Genomic DNA, 26,862 nt, shown 5'->3' on the forward strand with positions numbered 1-26,862 from the left:
CGTGCTGCCGCCGCCGCTCGGCCTCCAGGCGGGTGTAGTATTCCTCCTCCTGTCTCCTCTGGGGGAGGGACAACCCGTTAGTACGCTCCACTCTGATTGGCTCCCACCAACACTGGACAGGAACTAGCTAACCAGCTACACACTAACCTGGGGAACTAGTCAACGAACATCCTGAACTTCCTGTTCTGCTCAAAGATCAAATCCGTCCCTCCTGTCCCGGAACTAAAGCTTCATTAAAAGTCTAATTTTTTTCAATATATTTAAATAAACCAACTGATTCGTTCTGTATTCTGTCTGCAAAGTCCCCCAACTTAACAAACCAAATGCCCCTTTCACACAGGCTCTAAAGGTCCCAGCTCCACTCTACCCGGCTCGCTTTGCGCGCGTTTCCATCTGCATTTTTTCGAGGCCGGTCCCTGCTTCGGAGTCGGGCCAGCCGGGCCGGCCCTGCTTCGTGGGCGGTGCAAGCTTAGCTCCTGTTCACTCATTGGTCGTGGGTGTGACCAGATGCAAGCATAAAGAGTGAAGGTAGGAATATAAACAACAGCGTTAGCTTACCCTGCAACGTTTAGCCGTCTGTCCCCCAGCTGAAGGCCTGTAAAGCCTGAAATCTCCCGCGGATAACAGCTGTCCTACTCCGCGCAACAATGGCGGCATCCAGAGCATTTCTTCCACTGCGCCTCTCTTCCTGAAGTCTCAGGAGAATCCCCATAAGTTTAAAAAAAACAGCAGTTTTTTACACAACTTGCGCTAAGTTTCGGTAGCGCTCCCCCACACCGCAGCCCCGCCCCCCACAACACAAGGAGGCGTTCCTCTGCTACCGACCAAACTGGCCGGTGTGAACACGATGCATCCTTTATAGAGCCGAGCCGAGTAGAGCGGAGTAGAGCCGGACTTCTGAAGGGTCCGTGTAAAAGAGGCAAAAGAATAAATGGTTCCTTTCGCAGCAGAATTCCTTACCAACCTGCTGGAAGGACAGATCCGGCTGTAAATGAACGGTTTTCCGTGTGTTTTCCTGTGTGGTGAGTCTAAACGCGCTCGGATCTCTGTGTTTCCAGCCCACCCTGTCCTCAGGATCTGATATCAAGCCTGCGATTGAAGCTACGCTGGCCGGGAATGTTTGGATTTCTGGGTCTGGAAACCGACCAGCCGCTCCGGGTCGCCTGCGCTCATCTGGGATGTTTCTGATCAAACTCGTGGTCGGATTTATGTGGTGCAGGTCGGGTCGGGGAGAGGGGCTGTTGGCTCAGCTCCGTGGTGATCTGAAGAAACTGGGAGGGGTTAGTGGGTGCGGGGGCTTTAAATGAAGCTGGGTTCATGAACATGTATGATATGGATGGCTGGAGGAGTGTGTGCGTGTCTGAATGGTTCGGGGGGGGGAGGAGGAAACCCGGGAGGGTGGGCAGCATTCCCTAAACATAAGTATCGGATGCTGGATGAAATGGAAACAAAACCTGATAAAATCATAACCCCCTGGAAAACCAACTGAAACTTCCTGAGAAACAACGACGTGACGGGAAACTCGTGCTTCTCCAGGTGGATGGGAGCATCACAGAGGGGGTGGGGGGGTCGGGATGACAACATGCAACTCCACATTTTCACAAGAAACATTAAAATCAGAACAACTTAAAACACAAAACATTCAAAACACGACTTTTAAAAAAACTGTTCTCTAACCTGAGGAACTAAAATGATTATTTTAGCCAGAAAAAACAAGAAACTGAGGACAAAATTCTGTTAACGATCCTAAAAAGTTTCATTTTTAGATAATGATGGTGTCAGATTTTAAACAACCAGCGGTTTGCAGAACATAAATAATGGTGAAAACAGAACGAGGATGACTGATTTAACAAAAAAACACTGGTTGTCTAAAGAACATGCGTTTGATATTAACATCTAAACTAAAACTGATAAAGTTTTGTTTTTAATAAGTCAGAATAATGAAAGTCCAGCTGTCTAAAAAGTCCAAAAACAACCAATCTGTCCAGGAGTTAAACCAACGTTTGGCTGAAATTAGCTTCTAAATAAATGAAGAAGATTAAAAATTGAATTTCAGCTTTTTTATGACTGGAAACAGTCAGCAGAGAGTTTACAGATAATCTACTTTAAACTCATTTTTCTTTAAGTTTATTTTATTAAAGAAGCAGTTCTTACAAAACAAATTAAATTTATTTTTTTCTGGTTTTCACCTGTAATCAGGGTCCTTATTTTAAAACTTCCTACTTTTCCAGACTCAGATTTAAACATTTTCTGAGTTTGATCCTTTCCTTAAGTTTAGGGTTTAAATCTTCTTTAACATCAAGTTTATTTTGTAAAACAAAAAAAAGCAGCAGATTAAATGAGCATTAAAGTCTGACGTATTTAAACTTCACTGAGTTTTATTGGGTCCTAAAACTACAACTGTGTTCATCTTTTTATATAATTAATTGTTAGTTTGTTGGAATTAAATAAAGATTGGAAACAAATATTCTGTCCAAAGGCTGCTTAGGAACCCTGTGAGGGTTTTATTTTACAGTTTTAATGCCATCTATAAATGCATCTACACAGCAACTAAAATGGACTGAAAGGCTCCTAAATCTGACAGTCAGCACTTTTACAGACTCACTGATTTATGTCTCACATATCATTTGTTTAATTTAGTTAAATTCTCCATATAAAGTGGTTACTTGTGAGGTTAATTTGGGCTGACTGGCAGCAGAAACACTCAAACAGGCAGAAAACCAACCGACCTTCTCGTCTGCCTCCCGTCGGGCTCTCTCCTCCTCCCTCCACCTCCTCTCGTCCTCCTGCTTCACTCGCTCCTCCGCCTCCCGCTTCCGGATCTCCTCCAGCTGCTGCTTACGCCGCCGCTCCTCGTCCTGCAGCTGGTCGAACACACACACACACACCGCAGCGTGCCATAAGGACACGCACAGACAGGGGGCACAATTAGCACGGCGACGACAACAACAACTTTGAGACAATCTGAGCGCGTTTGTGTCGGCTCGGTTCAGCCGTCCGATGAGCAGCAACATGTCGGCTGCTCCCGATGGGAGGAACAACGTGCACGGCAAACGCACGACACGGGCAGAAACACACACTTCTGAACGTGCAAACACCGACATGCAACCACAACAAGGCAGCAGAGCAACAGGCTTCATTTAATGGCTTGGATATAAAATAATGACTTTATAAGATTTACTGAAATTCATCGAATCCCCAAACAGAACCAGAGAGATCCGTTTTTCAGGGCTGGATGGTGAATAAAGGGTCAGTTCAACCAAATAATTTCTTACAGGAGTAAACTCTATAAAAACACACACACACGGGTCATTATTTCTGTAGGTTTTATCTGTAAACATTTAAAGATCCATAAATTGGCTCAATGTTTCCAGGTTTTGGGTCAAACGTGAAACAAAGTCCACTCTGATTGGTCGAATCCGGCTCCACCCACAATTCTGCACCAGCTGGGGCTAAAAGTTGAACTTTAAAAAAAAAAAGGTTTATAAACGCAGAATGAGTTAAACATTTGTTCATTTGGTATTAAAAAATATATACTAAAAATATAATTTAATTTAATTAGGAACAAAAACTTGATTTAAATGTTCATATAGTTCATTTATTGGTCAAGGAAATAACGTGAATCTTATTTTTAAAAGATAGTTTGAATATTTCACAGGCCTCAGGTTTTAGATTTGTGCCTCCATGAAGACATTCAGGTCTGAAAGTTTGGTTTAAAATGAAATAAGTAAATGTTTCAGTCCATTTACTCTCTCCTGCTAAAAAGGATTTAAAGCATTCACTGCTCTGCAGGTCAGGAAGTTAAAACCTGCAGCTCCACCTACAAATACAAGCTGGATTAGAGAGATTTTATAAAAAAATCAGAAATCAGACTGACTTCAGATGGATGTTTTAAAATAATCTGGAATCTATTTTCTCTTTCATGTTAAAGCTACAGATTATCAGATTATCTCTCTGAACTGACATCTCTTGTTGAATTTATTAATTTATCTATATTTTATCTTTTGAAAATTTATTAAACAGTTAAAATATTTATATATATTTTGTGATAGGTGTGATTTTAAATAAAAAAAACTCATTTTTAATAATAATTTTGAATTTTTAGACTTTGCATTTAAATTTTAAAGAGTAATTTTACAAATTTCCTTACAATTAATTTATTATTATGTATTAATAGATATATAACACATAACTAACATTAATATGCTGTGTGTTTTATGCAATATATATTTTTTTTTAAACTCTTTATTTAACATTTTTCATTATTACAATGAAACAAAATACACAGAACATGGGGCAGTGACTCATAGTTGAATAAGAAAGAACATTACAAGATGTTGCACATAGTTACGCTTCCTTACTCCTGTATGTCAGCCATTTGGACCAGCGTTTGTTGTAAAAATGTCCTTTTATATGTAAAAGATACGTCAACTTTTCCATAGAGTGAATTTCCTCCACAACTTCCCGCCAATGGTCCAGCTGGGGAGGGAGTTTCTTTAGCCAAGACCTTGTAATAGCTTTTTTGCTTGCAATTGATAAAATTTTAAAAAGATATTCATCTTCTTTTTGAAACACTTCTCCGCATATCAGCCCCAGCAGAAAAATTCTGGGGTCTTTGGGGATGGCGTACCCCAAAATTATTCCGATAGTCTGGCAGATTCCATCCCAGTAGAGTGCCATCTTAGGGCAAGACCAAAACACATGAGAGTGATTGACATTCTGATGGCCACATTGTCTCCAACATTGCTGTTCTTTTCTTCTCTGTCTACTCATAATTTGAGGTGTAATAAAGTATCTAATTGTGCACTTCCATCCGAATTCCTTCCATCTTTTAGAACTGGTAGATGTCTGTTGTGTCACACACATTGAAAGCCACTCGCCCTCTGTAATCCTTACTCCCAATTCCTTTTCCCATTTTGACTTGATATTCAAGGTGTTATTTTCATTATGTTTCTGCAACCCCTTATATAGTTTGGAAACGGTTTTACTTGGAAGGTTAGTATAGGCATTTGTGAAAATTTGCACAATAGTATTACCTTCTGGAGGAACACCTTTTTTCATTTTGGTATTGTAGAAGTGTCTAACCTGGAAGTATTTAAATAAGTCTCTGTTCTCAAGTTTATAATCCCTTTTCAGTTGTTCAAATGTTTTAAAGGTGTTTTTTATGCAATATTTTACTTCCTCATTTGCCATTTTTACTGGGTTTTTTTTTGTTTTAATTTGTTTATTCTTGCTTCTGTCACATGTATATTTCTCCTTACATTATCAGTTTATAATTATTTGCTTATATTTAATATAACACATGATAAAGTGCAGGTTTACAGATGAGTTCATGTAAATAAATCCAAACTTTCTGCCTTTCTGTGGTTGAACTGACCCCTTGAAGAAAGGACCGAGGCTCAGCTGGCTGAGATGGACGGGTGAAAAGACGGATGAACGGATGAACGGACAGCACAACACTGATGTCTCTGCAGGACGTTCATGCACGGGTCTGCGCCCGGACGCCGCCTGCGATGCGTTCAGCCATGCAGGCGCCACCTCCACGTTCACTCAAAACATCGGCTTCACGTTTGAGGCCGTCGTCTGAGCAAACAACGGATCCGGGAGACGTTTTGAGTGGACAAGGAGATGGACAGCGTCTCCAGATCACTTTCACCCCAAAACCCGGTGGAACAACAGCAGCAGTTCTGATGGGTGGGAAGAGACAGATAGGAAACAAGGGCAGCCCAGACAGAAAACAGGAAGTGATGTAAGGGCAGGGACAGGAAACTCATCATCAACAGGAAGAACATACCAAGTCTAGAACAGAGATAGCTGGGACAGCAGTCTGCTGCTGCTGAAGAAGAAGAAAATCAAGAGTAAGAGGAGAGCAGGTGGGCGGGAGGAGGCTCAGTTTAACAGAAAAAAGGAGGGGAGGGAAGGACAGACAGTAAAAACATGACTGAGGCTGGGTTCGGTTTTATTCTGTGAGAAATCCGCCCAATCCACGAGCAGATACAGTTTACAGAGAGCATTACGGAAGCTCGTTTCTGTATTTCTCTTTACAAGCGTTCATTGTTTTATTTACGTCCTTAATCTGAGTCCTGACTGGAATAACCTGATGAAGGACGCCTTCGTGTCCCGAAAACCAAAAAGGTGACTTTAACTTCTCTGATCCTCACACGGAAAGCAGATAAACATTCCCAAATACACAAATATTCACAATTTAACCATTATTACTTGGTGCTTTTGGTCCAAATACTAATAATAGCAGTTTTCTGTTCCTGCTGGGATTCACAAATGAGCACCGTAGCACCTTCCCACAGGGCTGTGCTTCCAATTAAATGCTTTTAGAGGAGGAAATAAAAGGAAGTTTATTTCTTTAATTTGCTTAATTTCTTTCTTAGAACCCCTCATTCATTATCTTAGTTAATAATTATAAAGCAGGGTGGAACAAAAACAACAAATCAGAAATTTCACAAGTATTACATCCCAACGGGGCTATTAGCTCCTGATCAAAGTCCTGTTTACTCTAAATGTGCTTAAAAATAGGTCTGATACAAAAAAAATAATAAATCAAACCCAAGTGACAACCAGTTTAGAAGTTTCTAATTAAAGATAAAATCATTAAGCTGATAAATAATCAACCAACTGGAAAGAAAACCCTTCAGGAAACGTCTGTCCCAACATGGAGTCTCTTTCAGCAGCCTTAATGAAACTGTTGCCCTCCTTCCTGCCCACACCCCTCCAGCCAATCAGATTTAAGCAGCTCAGCATGGCAAAGCGATGACAGAAGCATGTTGCAGATGCACACTGCGCGACATTCAGCTGCCGCAGAGGAATCCATTTCCTCTTGAAGCGTTTAAAAAAAAAAAAAAAAAAAAAAAAAGAGGCAGTTCTGTTTTTCTCCCCATCAGCCTAATTTCCTGCGACTCGCCCCCTTCCTCGTGCACTTAGCTGCAGATTTGTTTCTGGACAGTGAGCTGATGGGTAAGATCGCTTGAAAAAAACAGAAGTCAGATTTATTCCTGCCAAAGAAGCCTGAGCACATATCATTTACTCCCGCTTGTTTTTAAATCAACATCAACACCACTTCTCTCACCCTGGCTCTCTTCTCGGCCTCCAGCCTCTGCATGATCAGCATGGTGTCCATGTCCTCGTCGTCCTCCTCCTCCTCGTCTTCGTCGCCCTGTTTGGACTCCTGCAGTCGTTTCTGGAACTGCCACTCCAGCATCAGCTTCCTGAGGCGGTCGCTTTCTTCTGCCGTCCGCTCTGGTTTGGCCTGAGGAACACACGATATCCGGGATGAAACTGGACCGCTAAGAAGCATCTACAGCGGGGATTTAAACCAACGGTACCTGGAGCTCCTGGATTTCTTTGTCCAGCAGGTCGACGATGTGAAGCTGCTGCTGCTTCTCGGCCTTTTCCCGAGCGTCTCTCTTCCAGGGGTCCGGAGACAAGCTGTCGCTGGCCGTCAGCCCGTCCGTGCTGATGGTGATGTACTGCAGGTCTCGCCTCTCGATGGTCCGCGGCTGCTGCTGGGGGAGCAGCTCCCTGATCACCGTGTCCATGCCTGCAGATTTAATCACATTTATTACTTCAGCATTTAATACTCTGCCTTTAACAGCTTATCAATCCCTCCAGGATTTCGCGGGCATTTTTTGTGATTGTTGCAGCTAAAATGCCTGATTTCGCGGGGCATTTTCCTAAAAGTTGCGATGAAAAGTTGTAATTTATTTTACTAAAAATCAATAAAAAACCATAACTTTTAACCAAAAATACTTCTTAGTTTTGTAAGATAATCACCAACAAACATTGACATTCTCAAAAGGTGCTTTATTTGAGAACTTTGATAGCTTCTAAACTGACATTCATGAGCATTTCTGGATTGTCCCTGGTCTGCAGCTCTCCTCACATGTTTTGCAGACACAAAGTGTTTGTCGATGCGTTTATGTTCCATGATTACACTGCAGGACGTGCAAAACAGCTGCAGCTGGGGAGGAAACTGGTTTGCTGAAATCTTTGTGGGCAAATGTGAAGCATTAGCGCACATTTTGGCTTCGGTCGCTGCTCCCGCACGCTCCCGGCATTCTGATGTTAACAGGAAGTGACGTCATGCGTCTTCTTCCTGAGTTATTTGGGGTTATTTTGTATTCCACGCTACACAAACCCACAAAGAAGAGACTAGACCGCAGAAATGGTGGCGAATCACTTTAGAAACAATAAATATTGGGTTAAAGTTGCGATTTTGTGGGTTTTGCGTTAATAGTTGCGATCGCAACATCGCAAAATCCTGGAGGGTCTGACTTATTAAACATGCAGTTCACTTGCACATACTAACTACTGTATACTATACTATACTTCATACTAACCTTGTTTTGTACATTTTTCGGTGTAAGTCGGGACAAAGATGGAATCAGACGCGTTACCTGCAGGGTTGGAGGAACTGGCGGCGGGCGGCGGCGCTGACCGCGGCAGGGAGGACAGTTTCTCTGGTCTGGATGGGGGAGGCTGGGGCTGCGGTGGGAGGTAAGACTGCGGCAGCGCCATGGGGGCCATGGGGGGCTGGTGGTGAGGCGGCGGCATGGCTCCTCCGTTGTTGTGGGGTTGGACGGGCATGACGGGGTTGGCCCGGATCTGACCCAACTTCCTCTCCTGCTCCCTCCGCTTTCTCTCCCTGAAACGTCATTAATAAAGAAAATTATACACAAAATAAAATGTCGGATCGTTTTATTACCTTTTCAAAAACCCATTTCAGATTCTTTAACACAGTGAGCCCACCTCTCTTCGTCGAGCCGAGCCTTCTCCTTCTCGTACCAGCGCTGCTGCTCCTCCCGCTTCTTGCGATCGGCGGCTTGCTGGGCCGTCACCGGGCTGATGGCGGCGGGAGGCGGCGGCAGCGGCAGGTCAGCCTGGGGGTCGTAGGCCTCGGGGTAGGCGGTGGGCGGCGGCGGCGGAGGAGGGGGTAGGTCGGAGCGGGACGGCGCCTGCGCCGGATGCGGCGGCACGATGTGAGGCGTGTTGGGCGTCTTCCACCGACCCGGCCCGGTCTTCTGGTTCACGCCTTTGTTCGAAGAAGTGGAGGAAGCTGAGAAGTTGAGGTGCTCCTGACTCGACGTCGATGACTCTAACGAGGAGGAAACCGGCGGCTGCGGGGTCCAGAGGTCCTGCGGTCCTCCGATACCTGCAGAGGAAACAAATAAATCCCCTGCAGACAAACGAAGACACATCCGAGGCAAAGTTTCTGCTACTTTTATGTCTCTATTCCTAAATGTCGAATATAGATCATGGAGGTTTAAATGTGATGCATTTTTTTTATTTTTAACACTACAATACTCGGAACTTCTGAGTTAAAACAATCAAAATATGATATTTCCAGCTGGATCTTACAGCTGAAGATTATTTTATACCAGGCGAGAGGAACAAGGTGATTTTCTTGCTTTGTTTCAGCACGAAACAGCCACAGATTAAGGTCACATTTTATGCTGATATTTTTGTTATTTATATTAAATAATCGTGAATTTGATTACATTTCAGAGGAACATTTGGATTCTGATAAGCTGCCGTATAATCTGGTTGTTAATGCGGCACCAGAAGGCCCGTCCTATTTTTGGCGCTTTGATCCGAGGTCAGTTTTTAGTTTTTACCTCCCGGTGGACCTCGGTGCTGGTAGTCCAGATCGCGGTGCTGGTACTCCTGCGGGTAGAGCGGCTGCACGGGCGGCGGGTACAGATCCTCCTGGGAGTGGTTGATTCGCTGCGAAGAGATAAAATCGGTGTCTGAACCTGTTAAAGATGAGCAGAAGCTGGTTCGGTCCGTTTCAAACCTGCATGCTGTTGTTGTGGATGCTGTCGACCACAGGGAGGCGTTCTCGGTCCTCCATGCCCTGCCAGTGCTGTGGCGGCGCCTGGCCTGGACCCACGACCCGATCCTGGCTCTTGGAGGCCGGGATGGTGAAGTACTCCCTGGAGTAGGTCTGGGTAGGGATGGGGTAGGCCTCCGGGCGAGGAGGAGAGGGTTCATCCTGAGGGGTCAAAATAAAAGGAACATTCAGAACATTTCTCGTTCCCGTCCGAGTGTCACTCCGGTGTCATCTGCTCTATGAAACTTTTCACATCGAGATGCTACAATCCTGACTGCTGCAGCCACTTACATCGGCACAAAGGTTGCCTGTAGAGACGGAGGTGATCTTGGTACCAGGTCCTCCAGGATACACAGATTTACTCGCAGGACTCTGGCCCTGATCTGATAAAAGACAAGGTAACAATCAGTTAATCCAATAACAAAAATCTGACAAATATTCTTTATTTTTTGAAGCTTCTGGAGAATTTTTAACAGCCTTTTTAGGTATATTTCAGTTAAATAAACATCAAAACTTTGACTTTTTGATCCATTAATAAACACCAAAGCTGTCAGTACATAAGGATCCTTAACATGACTCAAAGATAGTTAGATAATATTAAGCGTAACGAATTTTCCGGACTACAAGGCGCACCTGAATATTAGCCACAAGCTAAAATTAGGAGAAATTCCTGTTTAGTTCCTACATTAGCTGCACCGGACTAAAAGCTGCAGGTGTTTTAACGTTTAATTACCACATGTAAGAGAATCTGCACAAAGGGGATTGTCAGGAAAGAGACGGCTGTTTGGGAACACAAAAACAAGTTACCGGTGCATATTTGCATAACTTTTTACGTATATGTACGAGTACCGGTAATTAAAAGTACGAAACATGAACTGTGCTGTTTAAATGAGTAACAAATGTGCTGCATGACAATAACCTGCAGCACACCAGAAAAATATAATCTAGTCTAGCATCTTCTTCCTGAGCACTAAAACCACCAAAGCGTTAATTCGTACGGCACTACTTTGCCTGGCGGAAGGACACGTGACCAACACGCCACTCTTTTTCCCGTGACTGTGTGTCTGATTCAGTGTCCTTCCGCCAGGCAAAGTAGTGCCGTACAAAAGCGGAACAAACCAAAACAAATCCTCTTAAGATTTCACAAAAATCATGAGAAATCCACAGAAAAGCCGCACCGGACTACAAGCCGCAGGGTTCAAAGATTGTGCAAAAAGTAGCATTTTATAGTCCGGAAATTACGGTATTTATAATGATAAAACTCAGAGACACCACGGTAAACGGGAGGACTTACTGGCTACATTGGGGCTGGAGCGGTGGTCGGCCCGGTTCTTCAGAAGCCGGTCTTCTCCGCTCATCTTCTTTGGTTCGGGGTACGAGTCCCAGCCAGGCTGCGGGCTGTCCGGAGAACCGTTCTGCGCCGTGTTGTTGTACAACTCGAAGCCTTCGCTCTTTGGTCGCATCTTCCCGTTCTTGTCTCGACCTCGGTCTGTCGCTGGGACGAGAGAGAGACGAGACAGACGGAGCGGTTTCAGAACGTAGAGTTCGTATTTTCTGATTTGTGCTGATTTTAAATGATAAAAACGTCTCATTTAAAACTGAACAGCTGCTGAATAAGAAAGACTTCTTTTTTAGGTCTAAGAACAAATATTTCCTGTAAATTTACTTTAAGTTTGGATGGTTGTCAAGAGTATTTCCTGATTTCTTCAAAAAACATGAAAAAAATCCATCAGTGAACAAAAAGTGAAACAGCAGGGAATGGAAATTCAAATTAAAAAAAACTATTTCAATGTGTTCTTAATAAAGAAGTTATAATTGTCACCATGATGTTTGAAACTGTTATCCTGTAAATTTATGTTACATTTAGAATAAAATTAAAATGACAGGACGCTTCAGAGTTTGGTTCATTTTTGCATTAAAGATTCATGTGTAATTAATGATCTTTTAATTGTTCACAAGGTGTTTTATAAATCTGTCCTTTTCTAACAACCTATTATTACCAGAAGGAACACAAACAATTACACCGTGGCTGTTGAGGCTGTTTGAGTTGTCATTATGTGCTTGTTTAATATATAATTAGTTATTTTTGTATATTTAAACTGGCAGAAACTGCCAGTGAAGCTAAAAGGTTTGGGAACCACCGATCATTCATTTCATTTTAGAACGTGGAACAGGAAACAAAGTCTGGAAACACTAAATACAACTTGCAGACTTTTCCGGACTACACAGAACAGATCCCATCTCATTCTTCCATGAGGAACCTCCTTCACGTTGTGGTTTTTAAACGCCTCCGTCAGTTCTGCCGAACGACGCCATCCAGAAACACGCCTTTCTCGCCATCCAGAAACCGCAGACCGGCCGGGCCAGAAGACTTCCTTAATGAATCCAGGGTCACATTCCAGCAGACAAAGACCAGCTCAGAGCCAGACAACCTTATAACCTCTGCAACCTGTGTGTGTGTGTAGGTTTTCACACACACACACACACACAGCTGGCCCCGGCTACAAGCGCTCATTATATCGCTCAAAGTGCGAGCTGGTTTTTTACTGCGCTGCAGGGAAGACAACAAGGACGCACTGTCTGGACACGTCTGGTTCTCCTCCATCATCCTCAGCTCTAAATTACTGACAACAGCAGCGCATTCATGATGGCGTCGGCTTCAAAACGGCGTCTGATTTTAACTGCTACGTGTCGCAGGAAAACACTTCCTCTGCCGGCTGGCTAACAGAAGTGAGAAATCTCCATTCAAGGAGTTTAAAACTAAGATGAAGTCAGTTTTATGACTTTTATATAGGTCAGAAATCTGACTGTTTTGATCTACAAAAAGGTTGGGTCTTAAAAACGATCAAAAGAACTGAACACTGAAATTGTCATAAAATAATGATAATTCTGATTAAAGATACTTATTGAAAGCATAAAATCAAACATAAAGAAGGTTATCCTGAGTTATATCAAATGGTGCTACACTGATATAAAGTTATGAAACGCAGGTATGCACTCAGTGTAAACAAAGCACTCGTCGTGCAGACACAGGTGTGAAAAAATAAACCGGCTGAGCTTTAAATCTGTATTTCATGTGAGTCTCACCTCGTTGCATCATGGGGCTCGGCTGGTTGAGGAGCGTCGCCAGCCCGTGGTAAATGGCTCCCTGCTTGGCGACCTCCAGAGTCACAACTGAACCCGTCCTCGTCATCAGCTCTGCAGCCCTGAACGAACACACACACACACGCATCAATCTTCCAGCTTCTGATGTGGCCGTTTAAACAGATGCAGCACTCGTTTAGCTGTAACGAGCTTATTAATTTTCGTCTTTGATCAAAGCGTTTCAAGAATCCACAGAAACGTCTTCACTCCGCTAGGCTCCAGCTCGATACCAGTTGGGATCCAGCTGGGATCCAGCTGGGATCCAGCTCTGTACCAGTTGGGATCCAGTTGGGATCCAGCTGGGATCCAGCTCGGAACCGAATCAGACCCAACGTAAACTGACAGCTGGTAGCTTTGACAGAAACTCGACCCCGAAGGTCAACATCAGCTTCAAAGCAGACCCAAGAAGAGTACATTTAAATACAAACACTACGATATATTACTATATATTATACTACACATTTACAGTCAATTCCACCGTTGTGGCCCACTCTTCTTTCCAGCGTTGCTTCAGCTCATTGGTTTCTGCTCAGCTCTCTGAGGTTCTGGTTCTGGTCCGTTCTGTTGTAGATTAGCTGCTGTGTTTGTTGGACAGATGGCCTCACATCTGACTCCAGAATCAGACCAAACCATCAGCCCTCCACCGCCGTGCTGACAGCTGCAGTGCATTCTGGGTAAACATCTGTCCTCTGGTCTGGTTCTGGTCCAGAAGTCTTGTGGCTCCTTCAGATGAGCCCAAGTCGAGCTGCCACGTTGTTTTTAGAGAGAAGAAGCTTTCAAACAAGCCATGACCTTTGACCTGCTAACTGAGGCCCGTAGAGTCTGAGATGGAGCTCATTTCTCTGAGCACTGCACGGTCTGACCTTCAGGGTGAATCTGCTGGCAGCGGTCTTAAATGTTGTTCACATGTGCACAATCTTTCTCTCTGTAAACAGTTTGAAAATGACCTTTGACCCTTTCCAGATTGATGGGAAGGGATAATTGCTGATGTTTTCCCGCCCTGGCGTTGTGTTTACACACAGCAGCAAACCACTAAACCTCCTGTTTTAATCAGTTAATCGAGTGTTTTTGATGCTTCTTATGGAAGCACCAAGGATCAACGCAGTTTTTCCACAGACAACTTTTCCATTTCATCTTTGAATATTTTAATTAGGTCCTGATATGTAAAAAGATTTGCTGCCATAAATCAACCAATGCTTCTGAACCTGCTGAAATGTCTCTTATTGCGTCTTAAAAACCCACCAACAAATCAAACAACAAACTGGACCCTGAAGGCAACGTTGTCGTGTTTTCATCACCAACCAGAGGCGGCAGGGCTCGTTTCTGTCATTACCAGAGACTCACTTCACAGAACCACAACAAGCGTGTGATTTCCCTGAAACAAGTTTTCCAAATCCTGGAAACAGCCGAGGAGCAGCCCTCCTTCCTGTGAGGTGATTCGATGCGACACGAGACACTCGTTGAGCAGAAACTTGGCTTCTGCAGACGCAGCAGGTCGTTCTTATCTGAACTAAAAGGCCTGAGCAAGATAAAATGTTTTGATTAACTCGCTGTTGTGGCTCCTAAAGATCAACCACTTCAAACCTGCTTCCTGCACACACATGCAATTAAACAAATTGTCTGTAGATCCAGTTCGACTCCGCGCTGACACCAGAACCCCAAACATCGAGTCCGTGCACGCCGGCCGAGAGGAATAACTGGATTATCCCAAACAGGAACACACCCTTTTTCTGTTCCTCCAACTGAACGGATGTTCTGTTCTTTTACGAGAAAAAAAACCTGAAATACATCTCCGAGATGTGGTTGGCTGATGTCACATCAATGTGACATTTTACTGCTCCATTTGCTCCTCGAAATAGAATTAAAGCCGAGTTTAATCATGCTGTGACCGTGAATGCGTCATCGCTGACCAGAAGGTGGTTGTAAACACACGAGAGCACATTCCTGCCAGCTGTTCCTTCATGTTCTCAAAGTTTCATTATAATCATCACAATCCAAACCTGTCGGATGGGAACTTCCAGTCTTAAAACATTTGGTATATTTTTACCTCTCCTGTGATAAACCGACCAGACTGCGACCATCGACGCTCAGCAGTTGGTCGCCTGCTGCCAAACGGCCGTCCTGCACAAACAAACAGCCCAATCAGCCCCGGTGAGGTCTCTCTGCACCGTTTCCCTCCCTCAGAAACCAAACTCACCACGTCGGCTGCTCCGCCTTTGACCACAGATTTGATGTAAATGCCCAGCTTCTCCTGACCAGCACCCTGCAGACAAACAAACGTTAACGTTCGTCCCATTTGATTTAAAACGAAGCTGCAGAGACGAACAGCGAAGGTTTCAGAAACACGGAGGTGAGGATTTTAATATAAACAGAACCACAGATCATTCATCATTCAACAGAAAACACATCATAAACCATCCCATTAAACATTTAAGATGCATTTTTGCTGTTAAGGAATTTAAACTGATGGACAAATAAAGAAAATGTAACCCATGAAGTCCTAAAACAACAAACAGGTAATCAGTTTTAATGCTTAGAGCAGTGGTCTCCAGTCCTGGTCCTCAGGGCCACCATCCTCCATGTTTTCCTTGTTTCTCTGCTCCAACACACCTGATTCAGGGGTTAAATCACCTCTTCCTTGTTCTGCAGAAGCCTGTTAATCACCTGTTGATTTAAATCAGGTGTTGGAGCAGAGGAACAAGGAAAACCTGCAGGATGGTGGCTCTCCAGGACCAGGACTGGACACCCCTGGTTTACAGGAAACCTGTCAGTCTTTAAAGGGTTAAACCAACATTCTGCTGAACGTCGTTCCGCTTTCACCACAGATAATGAGAAGAAATTGTTCAAACATATAAAGATTTTGTTTGCATCCAAGTTTGTAACCAAATGAAGTTTTAAAACTTGGGTTTGAGCTCAAATAAGAGCTGAAGTTTCTACAGGAAGGCAGCGAAACAAGCCAGAAGGCAAAGAAACGAAGGAATCCATGTCAGCTGCTGCTTGAAGCACCAAACCTTCAGACAAAGACGTCACATGATCCGTTAGCACTCGTACTACGTGCTGGGGGTCACTCTCAGCTACTACCACACCAAAAATTAGCTCCAAGTCTGCAGAAACGACCGAGCCGGAGACATTTTTTTATGTTTGCTAAGGTCGATTTAGCTGCGGCAGCCATCTTAAATCGAGTTGACTCCAAAAGGCGATCAGTTATTAGTTTCTGAGAGTTTCAATAAAAATGACAAAACCACACAGAGAGAAAAACAGGCAACTACATGATCGCCCGCCTTTCAATGTGTTCGATACTAAAATCGTATTTATCACCAAATGAACGACCCGAGGAGTCGGGTGTGTATCACGGAGAACAGAAGCAGTGGAAGAACATCAAGGACATTAAGGACATCAAGACATGAAGTTTATCAGAGTCTTCATCGTCTCCTCCAAACCTGAAAACGTCCAAACGTTCCTCTGTCAGCGTTCTGAGCTGCTACTTTAAAACAAAGTCACCGTTTCTTCGTTCTGAAGGACCCGACTCCGGACCCGACTCCGGACCCGACTCCGGACCCGACTCCGGACCCGACTCCGGACCCGACTCCGGACCCGACTCCGGACTCGGTGATCCTGTTGTTCCTCATGGAAACGTTTAATGTGTGGCTGGACGTTTGGATAAATCGAAGAAAGTCAGAACCTAAATTAGTCGTGTCACAAAGAGGAACCTGAACACCTGAAGCGTTTCATCCCCTCAGATTATTATTCCATCGTGAAAACCTCAGGGGGAAGTTTCTAATGATCAGAACCACCAAGACTGATAAACTTAACAGAACCAGGCTGCAGAAAGTCTCACTTCCTGAAACCTTCAGGGTAAAACATGTTGCGTTTCTGACTAAACTGGACTCTTTTCTGCCAACTATGTGCAGAATCTGCACGCAGGAATGTGAGCAGATTTATTTGATCTCATAATATTTACTTAAACTCAAATCCTGTCTTTACAAAACAGAAAGGAGGTGAAAAATATGCGGCATCGTCTGTCAACGCGCACAAAGAGCCCAATGTTTCTGCGGCGTTTATCTTTGGGCTTCCTGCACTTTTATTTACCATCACGGCACGTTTTTCCTTAAAAAATATAAAACTTTAGGAGCATTCGACCTGTCTTTAGAGACTCGTGGGTCTTTACAAACTAAAACATCACGCTGTGATAATGAGCCATAACCTGCACATGAACTCTTCGTCTTTAATAATCATCCTCAGAAGGTTTGGTTGCTTCGTTGCGAGGATTTTGTCGCCTGTGAACATTTTCCTGCAGCAGGTAGCGAATTCTGAATAAACGGGGTCATAAATACAGAGTGAACTCAACTTTAAACAATTAACTCGTTTATTTTTTACACAACAGCTCTGAGAAGCCTCGTCATTCTTTATAAAATAAATAATAAATAAGAAACAGTCCTGAAACACGAACAAAGACGAACCAACAGAAAGAAAAGTCACCTCATCACTGTTTTACTAATTAATCCAATAATGTGACTTTTTCATGCTTCTTAAGAAGAAAAACATTTTTATTTTTATAATAAATATAAACATGGAAGCTTCACTGAGAAATAGAACCCATTTTGTATAACTTGAATCACTGCTAATGTTTAATAGAGGCTATTTTTTCTAGAATTTTAAAATTAAAAGATTTTAAAGATTTCTTTAAAACACCAAGAGAAGAGTTCTTTTTTCCTCAAACCAAAGATCTAACGATCCAAAATCAAACAGTTTGAGATTATTTGATAAAAAAAGAAGCTAAACGTTATATTTATGCCAATAAATTGACTCAAATAAGCGTCTGCTGAGCAAATAAACACGTTTTAACTCCCATTTCTTCCCTTAAACATGATTATTAATAAAAAAAAAACAGGGAAAAACTGGTTTATAAAGTAAAGAGGACTCCGTCCGAAGGAATAAAAGCCGAGTGTTTGTTTAACAGACGCTTCAGCGGTTTTCTCGGAGTGAAGTGACATCGACTCAGACGATTTACAGCCGGCTGGAGATTCAGCCAGATTATAGGCTGTGGCGTTAAAACGCATGACGGCATGCTTTCTGCAGCCTTCCTGAGGTTAGAAAACCACAAATCCATGAGAGGCAATTAAAAACTGCAGCTACGCAGGTACTTCTTTCTGTGCTCGACAGTTTACCTGCAGCGATTCTTAAATAAATCTAAGACTTTAGAGTTTTACTGAACGTGGAATCAAACCTTGAGAGAATCAGAGGCGATATTTAAACGATCCTAACAGGTCAGATAAAAAAAAAAAGAAATGAGAAATATCTGTCTGGTTGGTAACTTTAGGAAAATGTCTCTTATATCAATAAAAGAGAAGCAGATTAAAAGAAATACACTTTTATTATTTTATCTATTATTGTGTTTTTCTTCTGAAAAGGTAATTTAATTAAATCCAATCAATTTATGGAAGAAGGAATAAAAATCTGTTTTTTCTTTTACTAAAAATATATTTATAAATTACAATCAGGAGGTTCAGCTGTTAAATAAATCTGTCAACTTTGTCTTTTTGTTCAGTTTTAACAGAATTGAGGTTCAAATTTCTTTATTATGTGCTTCAGCTACAAACACCAACACTTTCACGTCTTTGGAAAGTAGCTGTTAATAAAAACAAAGTAAATTCAGTTAAATTGATCCTTTTTTGGAGTTTATTGAATTTAAATCACCGGTTTCAAATATTCAGACCGAAAACTGAACTTTTTAAGAAAACGATCCGGTGGTAAACGAGAGGAAAAGGTTTTATAATCAATTTAAACTATAAAAAAAGATGTTTCCTTCGTTTTTTATTCTTATGAAGCTGCAGAAAAAGTTAATCTGCATGAATCTAATCTGCGGCGTCCGTTTCACCGCCATCGGCCGGTTGGGATCCGGTCCACGCCGCTCGACTCGTCTGAACGAACGCGAAGGAGCTGACGGGTCAGAACAACAAGAACCGGACCGAGCGGGTCGAGATCTACAGAAGAAACCAGCGTTCCTGCGAACTGAGGGTCATAAAGGGAGGCAAACTGGGATCTGAAGAAGCTGACGAGTTTGTTTCAAGACAAACGAACGTTTAAAACATAAACCTGGTTAAGTTTTAAACATCAGACACACAATAAGAACAAGTTCATCCCAGATTACAACAAAAGATCTTATTAATTTAAACTAAAGTGGTTTAAATCGCTCAAATAAAGTTGAGCAGATTTATTAAAAACTACTCGAGCTGAAGAATGCCTCATGAAGAAACAGCTGCTAAAATGTTTGAGGTATAAAACAATCGTTTAAAAACTTAAACAAGGACATTTTGGCAAAACTACAAAACCATCCCGTCATTTTTTAAAAGTTAAACCATCATAAAGAAGATTATGACATTCTTAGCAAAGAATAACCAGATATTTTAACAGACATGGTTCTTAAAATGTTTAAAGAAAAGTTTAATTTTCTTTTAAACTGGATAAAAGTTTGCACCAACATTAAATTTCTTCTTCCAGGTAAATATTAGTAGAAATATTCCTGAGATGGTGTGGAGAACTTAGCAGGTCCTGAAGAAAACTGCACTTAAATCTGTTTTATTTTGTGAATTTAAAAAAATGAAGAAAAAAAAAAAAAAGATTTTTCATGCATTTCGGGCAAACGTGCAGCTCCTTTAAAATGTCGACGCTTAGTTTGAAATAAAAAATAAAAAATTTTCTGCGCGGGCCGGTTGTGTTCTTGTGGGTTCGATAAGAAAACACAAACATAAACGGACCAACGCTGCCCTCCACACACACCTCCGGGCTGCAGCGTTACAGGAAAACAACCGAGCATGTGTGTGTGTGTGTGTGTGTGTGTGGTACATCCTCCCATTGTTCTGCCCTCACAGGGGGGAACGCTCTCATGCTATTGTTCCACCTTCAGAACAAATAATATCTACGAACGGGCCCACACAATCAGCACTTCAAACATCGTACAGACAAACCAAACGCTGAGAAATATTCTCTAAAATTAACTAACATGTGTAGCTCCTCTCCTAAAGTCAACTGATGACTAAAATCTGACCATTTTTAACTTAATAATGAGTCTTTATTTGCACAGCAGTGAATGTTTTCAGAGCGCTTCACCAAAACAAAAAGCAACAGTAATAAATAGGTGCTTTAAACAAAATATCACAATAAAAAGCAATGATTGTCTCGGAGGACCAGGCTAATAACAGCACGTCTTCGGTTTGTAACATCTGTTTCAAAATGAATTAAAGTAAATCTAGGAAACGGTGTAAGAGGCTACTTCAGGTTGTTTTTACCTTTATGGTTCCTGCAGGTGGACAAAGATTTAAATGAGTTCTCGTAGGAAAAATAAATAAAGATCGTGCAGAAAACTAAAGAGTTACAAAGAAATAAGGTGACTCTTTCTTTATTAGTTGGGTTTTACTGTAAATCCTTCTGTCCAACAGCTCTGAGGACATTACTGATCCATCTTTCTGTTCCTGTTACTGGAAATATAAAACTCCTGTTATTACATCTTTAATTATACATCTTTAATTATAATTGATAATTCAGATTAACTTGTTTATCAACAACCGAAGCAGAGTAAACAAACGGCAAACAGCAGAGAGGCAGATTTCAGCATGAAAACATCTCCACGGCTCTGGGAATGCTGTTGCAACACACCAAGAGCTTCATTATTTGAAATATGCACCGCGGGAACGTTCTGTTTTTTTAAAATGAGTAAACAACAACGAGATGAAGGTGGAGGAGGAGGAGGAGGCTGGGAGCTTCCCTCTTCTTCTGCTGCTCCACAGACACAAACAAGATAAGGATGCAAACTAAGAAAAGAAATGATTCGACTCATATGGAGACGTGCTGCCTTCTACTAGCTGAAAGTTTGGACAACTCTGTCTAAAAGAGTCAGATTTTTATTTAACGGCAGCACTTTAAGCTCATTTTAGTGGATTTTATGCAAAAAAACAAGGCTTAAAAAGACAACAAGGTTAGCATTTACACAGTTACCTTGATTTCATGCTACTGAACACCTTCCCTAAACTTCTTACAGTCTTATATGTGTGCTTTAGTTTAACGATTATCAGAACAGTGAAGAGTTGCAGACCACGAGGCCATCACACTTAAATGTTCAGAATAACCACTAAATGAACGCCAGCAGAGACGGCCTGAATCCTCTTTAAAAACACAAAAAGGTGCTTTTACCTGGTCTTTCCTGCCCACCACTGAGAACCACATGTTAGCTGTTTCCAGATCAGTTCACGCCGCCGCGTCCGGACCGGTGGGGGGACGCAAACTGTGCACACCTGCTTTTATCCCAGAGAGGGCTTCGACCTGCTAACATGAACTGACAAGTCCGACGCCTCCCAGTTACACCGTTCAAAAAACAAACACTATTTATGGGTAAAAACGAGGCGCCGCCAGTCCGTAAACAGCGGTGGAAACTTCCTGCAGGTCATGTTAAAAAGTCAGGCTGGGACACAGCAAAAGGCTTGGAAGCTCCTACAAAAGTCTAAATTATAATAAAGTTGTGTTAGGTTCCATAAAAGCGTTCAGAAAGACGTGGTAAATTCCTTAAACGTTCCCAAGAGCTCCACACTGGGAACGCCGGCTGGTCGGACTGAGGTGGAGCGCCGCTGCAGCTCCACCAGGCACACACACACACACACACACACAGAGGGGGGGTTATATAACTGGACGGAGCTCGGTTCAAGCAGCTGTTGGACAAAACGAGCTCTACCTGCTGCTCCTCTGCCTCCTCCTCAAACATCCAGTCTGATTTGAAAATAAACAGTTTCCTCAGAACGTCCTTCCTCCCCACACACACACACACACACACACACACGTGCACAGGAAAGCTCCAGCCTTCAGCAGGAAATACACACTTCTCATGAAGACAAAGTGTCTTAATGTCCCGTACAGGAAGCGGACCAGATCTCCATGTGATAAAACAATCCTACGAAAGGGAAATTTAGTTCATGTTCAGTTCATATCAGCTGGTTTGGAGAGGGTTTGGTTTTTCTGCTCCATGAAGCACCAAAATGCCACCAAGATGTTTAATTTATAAAAAAAATAAAATCAGACATCTATACGAGCAGGGACTGTTTGTTGGAAGAAGGATGACTTCTGAGCGAAGTGACTTCACAAACTGGAAGAGAAAAATTTTATATTTAATTTGCCTTTTTTTAGCCAATGAGAGTCGAGCTATGTGAACAGTGATGGTTCCACGCTGAAGAACATACTAAGGAACGATCAACCGGAACATCTTAACGGAAACAAAAAGGTTTTTTGTAACCTGTAGTAAAAAAAAAAAAAAAAAAAATTTCCAATATTGAGTTTCCAAATTCTTCATCTCAAAAGCTTCAAAATGATTCATAGTTTGTAGAAATTTGGTGATTTATCACCTGGTTTTGTAACAAAACTTGATTTTTTATTGGTGCCAGATATTATATAAAGGGATTTCCAGAAAAATGGTAAATTTCAAAGGAAATGAGAGTTATAAGACATACCTGTTAGAAAACTTTAATTTAGATTTGCTGTATTCTAGTATTACTGTGGTTTTGGAGTCTTTATTTGATGTTTTTCCATGTTACACAAAACTAATTTAACAAAAGAAAATTATAGTCCGTCTGAATTAATTTTTTTTATTCAACTGCAAAGTTTTAGGTGCCATAAGGAAGTCAAATTTAAAAACATGGGATGCAAGATCTCATCATATTATAACATTTACAGCAATGTAAGTCCAGTACTTGTGTTTGTCTGTTAGCAAAATATCTCATGAGCCCAGAGATGGATGTTAATGAAGCTCTCAGAGAGCTTATTATTGGTTGTACATCTCCCACCTTTAGAGTTAACCTGAATCAAGATGGCCGCCACAGATGATTGACATCAACCAACGGAAAAATGGCGTCAGATCGGTTAATTTCAGAGCTAAATTCAGGCTCCCAACACGAACTCTGAGCGCTAACAGACCAGCTTCGTTCACAACGTTGACATGCCAGCTAGCAGGCGATATCTTCAAGGAATGCTCCTTCGTAATTCGTTTCTTTCTTCGCCCTGAAACCTTCTGAGTGTCTGGAAACCAAAACGCCACGGTTAAGCCAAAAAGCACCACAGCATCAATCCCCGTTCCACAGATTCTGTCGGGCCGTTTGTTTCAGCTCAGTTGGGTTTAATATGGGTTGTTATTCTGGTTCCTGTAGCTGTCGGTGGAGCTCGCAGTCAGTGGCCCCCCGCCACCAGCCAGCTCCCCTTACAACAACAAACTAAACATCCAGAAGTTTCTGTATAATGTTAGTGTTTAGTTTCTGCCCTGCTGCAAACTCAACAGTGAAAAAAAGAGGCAACACAAACACACAAACCCCACACTGTGCCGTGCACGACCAGCCTGAACAAAAGATTGGGGATTTCCTCTCATTTTCCTGGTTGTTTTTTTAAATTTATATGATCGCTTTAACCTTACAGATGTTTTTCTTTAAATTAGGAACATCTCAAATAAGCCAAAGTTAACATTTAACGTGTAACACGCACGGGCAGAAAGACAAACACACCTCCAGGTGTCGTTTCCTACCTTGGCAGCCACGATGCTGAGGCCCATGCCATTGTGCTTCTTCAGGGTTACCGTGACAACCTCCGGCTCTTTCCTCATTGGCTGAAAAGGAGAGGGGAGAGAAAGACAGGAAACAAACCGTAAGTGAGGAAGACACCTCTCCGGAGCGCAGGTTAGAGGCTGAATGACGGAGGAAAGTTTGGAGCGTAAAGGAGGGAGGGATGAGGAAAAAGGGAGGGAAGCAACGAAGGAGGGGTGGAGGGGAAAGACCAGAGGAACCTGTGGTCGCTGGAATCGAGTCAAGAATGAAAACCACATCACGGCTACACACACACACACACACCAGGGCTCATTTAAGCAGGGCTGGGCAAAGAGCTGCAGAGTTCCCACGTCACCAAATGAGATTCTGACATAAACAGACCCGTCTCAGACTCCTACAGAACATCTGCTTCTTATTACGTTTTTTTTTTTTAAATAATCCACAACTGCACCCAAATCTGAACACATCTGTGTCAAACAGTTAAATGACAAATCACCACAGGAACATTACAGGATCAGGCTTTGTTGCCCCTTTAATGACACGTTTCGTTTCTTTTTTTATGGCTTAAGACGTTTCTTGTATCCATTTCTATTCTGCCGTTTTAATCTATGTTTATTGCTGCTTGTTTAATGTTTGTTTACACTCTGGATGCCTCATTTTAGGATAAAATTAGCCTTTGGTGAAGTCGGGAACAACGTTCACCTTGATTACATGCTCATGATCGTCTTAGTAAATTAAATAAAAACCCTTCATAGTACAGTTCAGCCCCTGAAAGTACTCGGCAGGTACAGGGCTGTACTATAAAATGACTCGTTAGCCTGAACTTGGACTACATACCTGGCACACATAGGTCTGTCACAATAACACATATTTCTGGGCGATTAATTGTCTCAGAAATTATTGTGATAAACGATAAAATCGTTTGGAGGCTGTTTTAAACTAATCTCTCAAAGATTAATAAACTTTACTTTTAAAAAAGAACACTTAACTCTGGAACTGGACTCTCAGACTCCATTAACATAAAATACACTTGAATAAAAACAAATAAAACGGAAATAGAACCTACATTCAACCAAAACAGTTCGGATTATTAAGTCTGTAAACTAAACTGCCGATCAAAAACTAATAATCGTTAGTTTTATATAGAGAAGACAGCGTTTCTTTAGCTTGCTAAAGAGGTACAAGATGACGCGCCTCAGCTGGCTACCTGACGCGATAGGCCACGCCCCCCTGACGCTAAGAGAAAGAGCGCCGAGCCTTTTGTCCTCCAGCGTCTTCAGTACAAAGAGACAGAGACACGATAAATGAAAATTATCGACCTCATTTTTAATTTATCGTGCGATTAATTGATTTATCGTTTATGGCGACAGGACCAGGCACGCAGCTGGTACTTTTCATACCTGGCACCTATCATGAAGTGACTTGTTAACCTGTGATTACACCTGGTGTGTGCCAGGTACGGGACCAGCTGGAGGCCGGGACAGGTTACATATTCAGCTAACAAAGAACGCAGCTCTGCATCGTGGAGAAAACAAATACCATCGTGATGTTTGGTTTACATCTGCTGTTGTTGTCTCATTTGTTTAGCGTATTTCTGGAGGAGTGCGTCTTGCTTTATGTCCTCCACCTTAAAGTGCATCCAGAACAGAACCGTTCTGGTTCTGCTGGGGTAAAAAAAACTCTGCCTGCCCCTGAACGCACCGTTCATCAACAGAGACGCCTGCGTTACGTCGAGACTGCAGTCGTGAAGGGATAAACAGACCAATTACAGAGGAAGTGGCTCTGTGTGTGTGTGTGTGTGTGTGTGTGTGTGTGTGTGTGTGTGCGACAAAAAGAAGTCTATCATTTGCTGCTCCACGCTCACTAACTTCTCCTCTGTGATTGGTGTTGATTAAATTGTGTGTGCGTGTGTTTGTTGGTGTGTCTCCTGGAAAGTAAATAGCTCCTTCTGTAGTCACTGTAATTACTGCCTTACAACTGGGAGACCACACACACACGCACACACACACACAGACCTCTGGACCCAAATCAAAGCAACTTTCAGGTTTACACATCTCTATAAATAGTCAAACAATGTCAGCGTTGTCGTCAAATCGTCTGCAGCTCGATTTCTGTTCAGGAATTTTACCTTTTTAAGAAACCGACTTCATCTTGTTGAGTCTGTGTCTCGACTGCTGGGAATCCTGCAGAATCCTGAACACCCAGACTCATTTTCCTCTTCTGTTTTTAGTGCAGATCTGATCACTTTGTGGTATCATAATCCCTGTTTCATCCTTCTCCAGCAGAACGTTGTGTTGTGTAAAACAAATAGTTTGTATAAAATAAACCTGCAGTTTCTTGGATGATGATTTGGGGCAGACGCAATCCTAAAACAGACGAAGTCTTTGTTGTGCATTTTAATTTATTTACTACCACTTCTGCACATCTGCTGATAGTTTCATTAGTTTTGAGTCGTTTTATCCTGTTTTTATCCTGTTTATCCTGTTTTTATCCGACTCATCCAGGTGTAAAAAACGTTTTTGTGTCGACACAAATATTTTAAATTAGATCTTTAGGATCTTTGTTTCTAGCAGCCTGTCACAAACACACAATCTGTTCCTGATTTTTTTTAGCTAAATCTATGAAAAGTATCTAAAATAAACAGCTCGACAGACAGAAAACAGAACTTTAACACAAACGAGGTGATTATAAAATAGCTGGTTGTAGTAAACGACATCTCTCAGCTCAGAGCTCTTTGGGAACCATCTTGATTGATGCTAACGCTCCATTTATTGTGTTGTTTGGTGTTTTTCTGTTGGAGCATTTCATATAATAAGTGAAGCAACGTCTCTTCGCTCCAGCAACCTGCATCTTATTTCCTGATGTTTTAGTTGTCAGATCTACGGTACACTTCAGGTCTCTGCAGCCTTTATTTGTTCCACTTTACCCAGAATGCTCCAGTTCGGAAACAACCAATCCCTCCAGGATTTCACGGGGCATTTTCCTAAAAGTTGTGTTTTTGTTTTTTTTTTACTAAAATCAATAAAAAACTATAACTTTTAATATATAAACCAAAAATACTTCCTAGTTTTGTAAGATAATTACCAACAAAAGGTGCTTTATTTGAGAACTTTGACAGCTTCTAAACTGACATTCATGAGCATTTCTGGATTGTCCCTGGTCTGCAGCTCTCCTCACATGTTTTGCAGACACAAAGTGTTTGTTGATGCGTTTATGTTCAATGATTACACTGCAGGACGTGCAAAACAGCTGCAGCTGGGGAGGAAACTGGTTTGCTGAAATCTTTGTGGGCAAATGTAAAGC

The 26,862-nt window shown here is 42.2% G+C and overlaps 1 protein-coding gene across 2 annotated transcripts in view; it reads right to left on the reverse strand.

Moving 5' to 3' along the window:
* The window catches only part of afdna (afadin, adherens junction formation factor a), a gene marked incomplete in the record, with an annotated part of 91,694 nt that overhangs the window by 6,648 nt on the left and 58,184 nt on the right, over positions 1–26,862 (reverse strand). For both annotated transcript variants that reach the window (XM_025009404.2, XM_025009403.2), the window contains 15 exon segments: positions 1–58; positions 2,730–2,864; positions 5,795–5,836; positions 7,082–7,261; positions 7,338–7,552; positions 8,409–8,656; positions 8,761–9,163; positions 9,627–9,735; positions 9,806–10,003; positions 10,133–10,224; positions 11,136–11,336; positions 12,929–13,047; positions 15,033–15,106; positions 15,183–15,248; positions 23,541–23,621. In XM_025009404.2, coding sequence (XP_024865172.1) covers positions 1–58; positions 2,730–2,864; positions 5,795–5,836; positions 7,082–7,261; positions 7,338–7,552; positions 8,409–8,656; positions 8,761–9,163; positions 9,627–9,735; positions 9,806–10,003; positions 10,133–10,224; positions 11,136–11,336; positions 12,929–13,047; positions 15,033–15,106; positions 15,183–15,248; positions 23,541–23,621 — 2,221 coding nt within the window.

Source organism: Kryptolebias marmoratus, linkage group LG19 (genome assembly GCF_001649575.2).
Source record: "Kryptolebias marmoratus isolate JLee-2015 linkage group LG19, ASM164957v2, whole genome shotgun sequence".
NCBI classification, from domain to species: domain Eukaryota; kingdom Metazoa; phylum Chordata; class Actinopteri; order Cyprinodontiformes; family Rivulidae; genus Kryptolebias; species Kryptolebias marmoratus.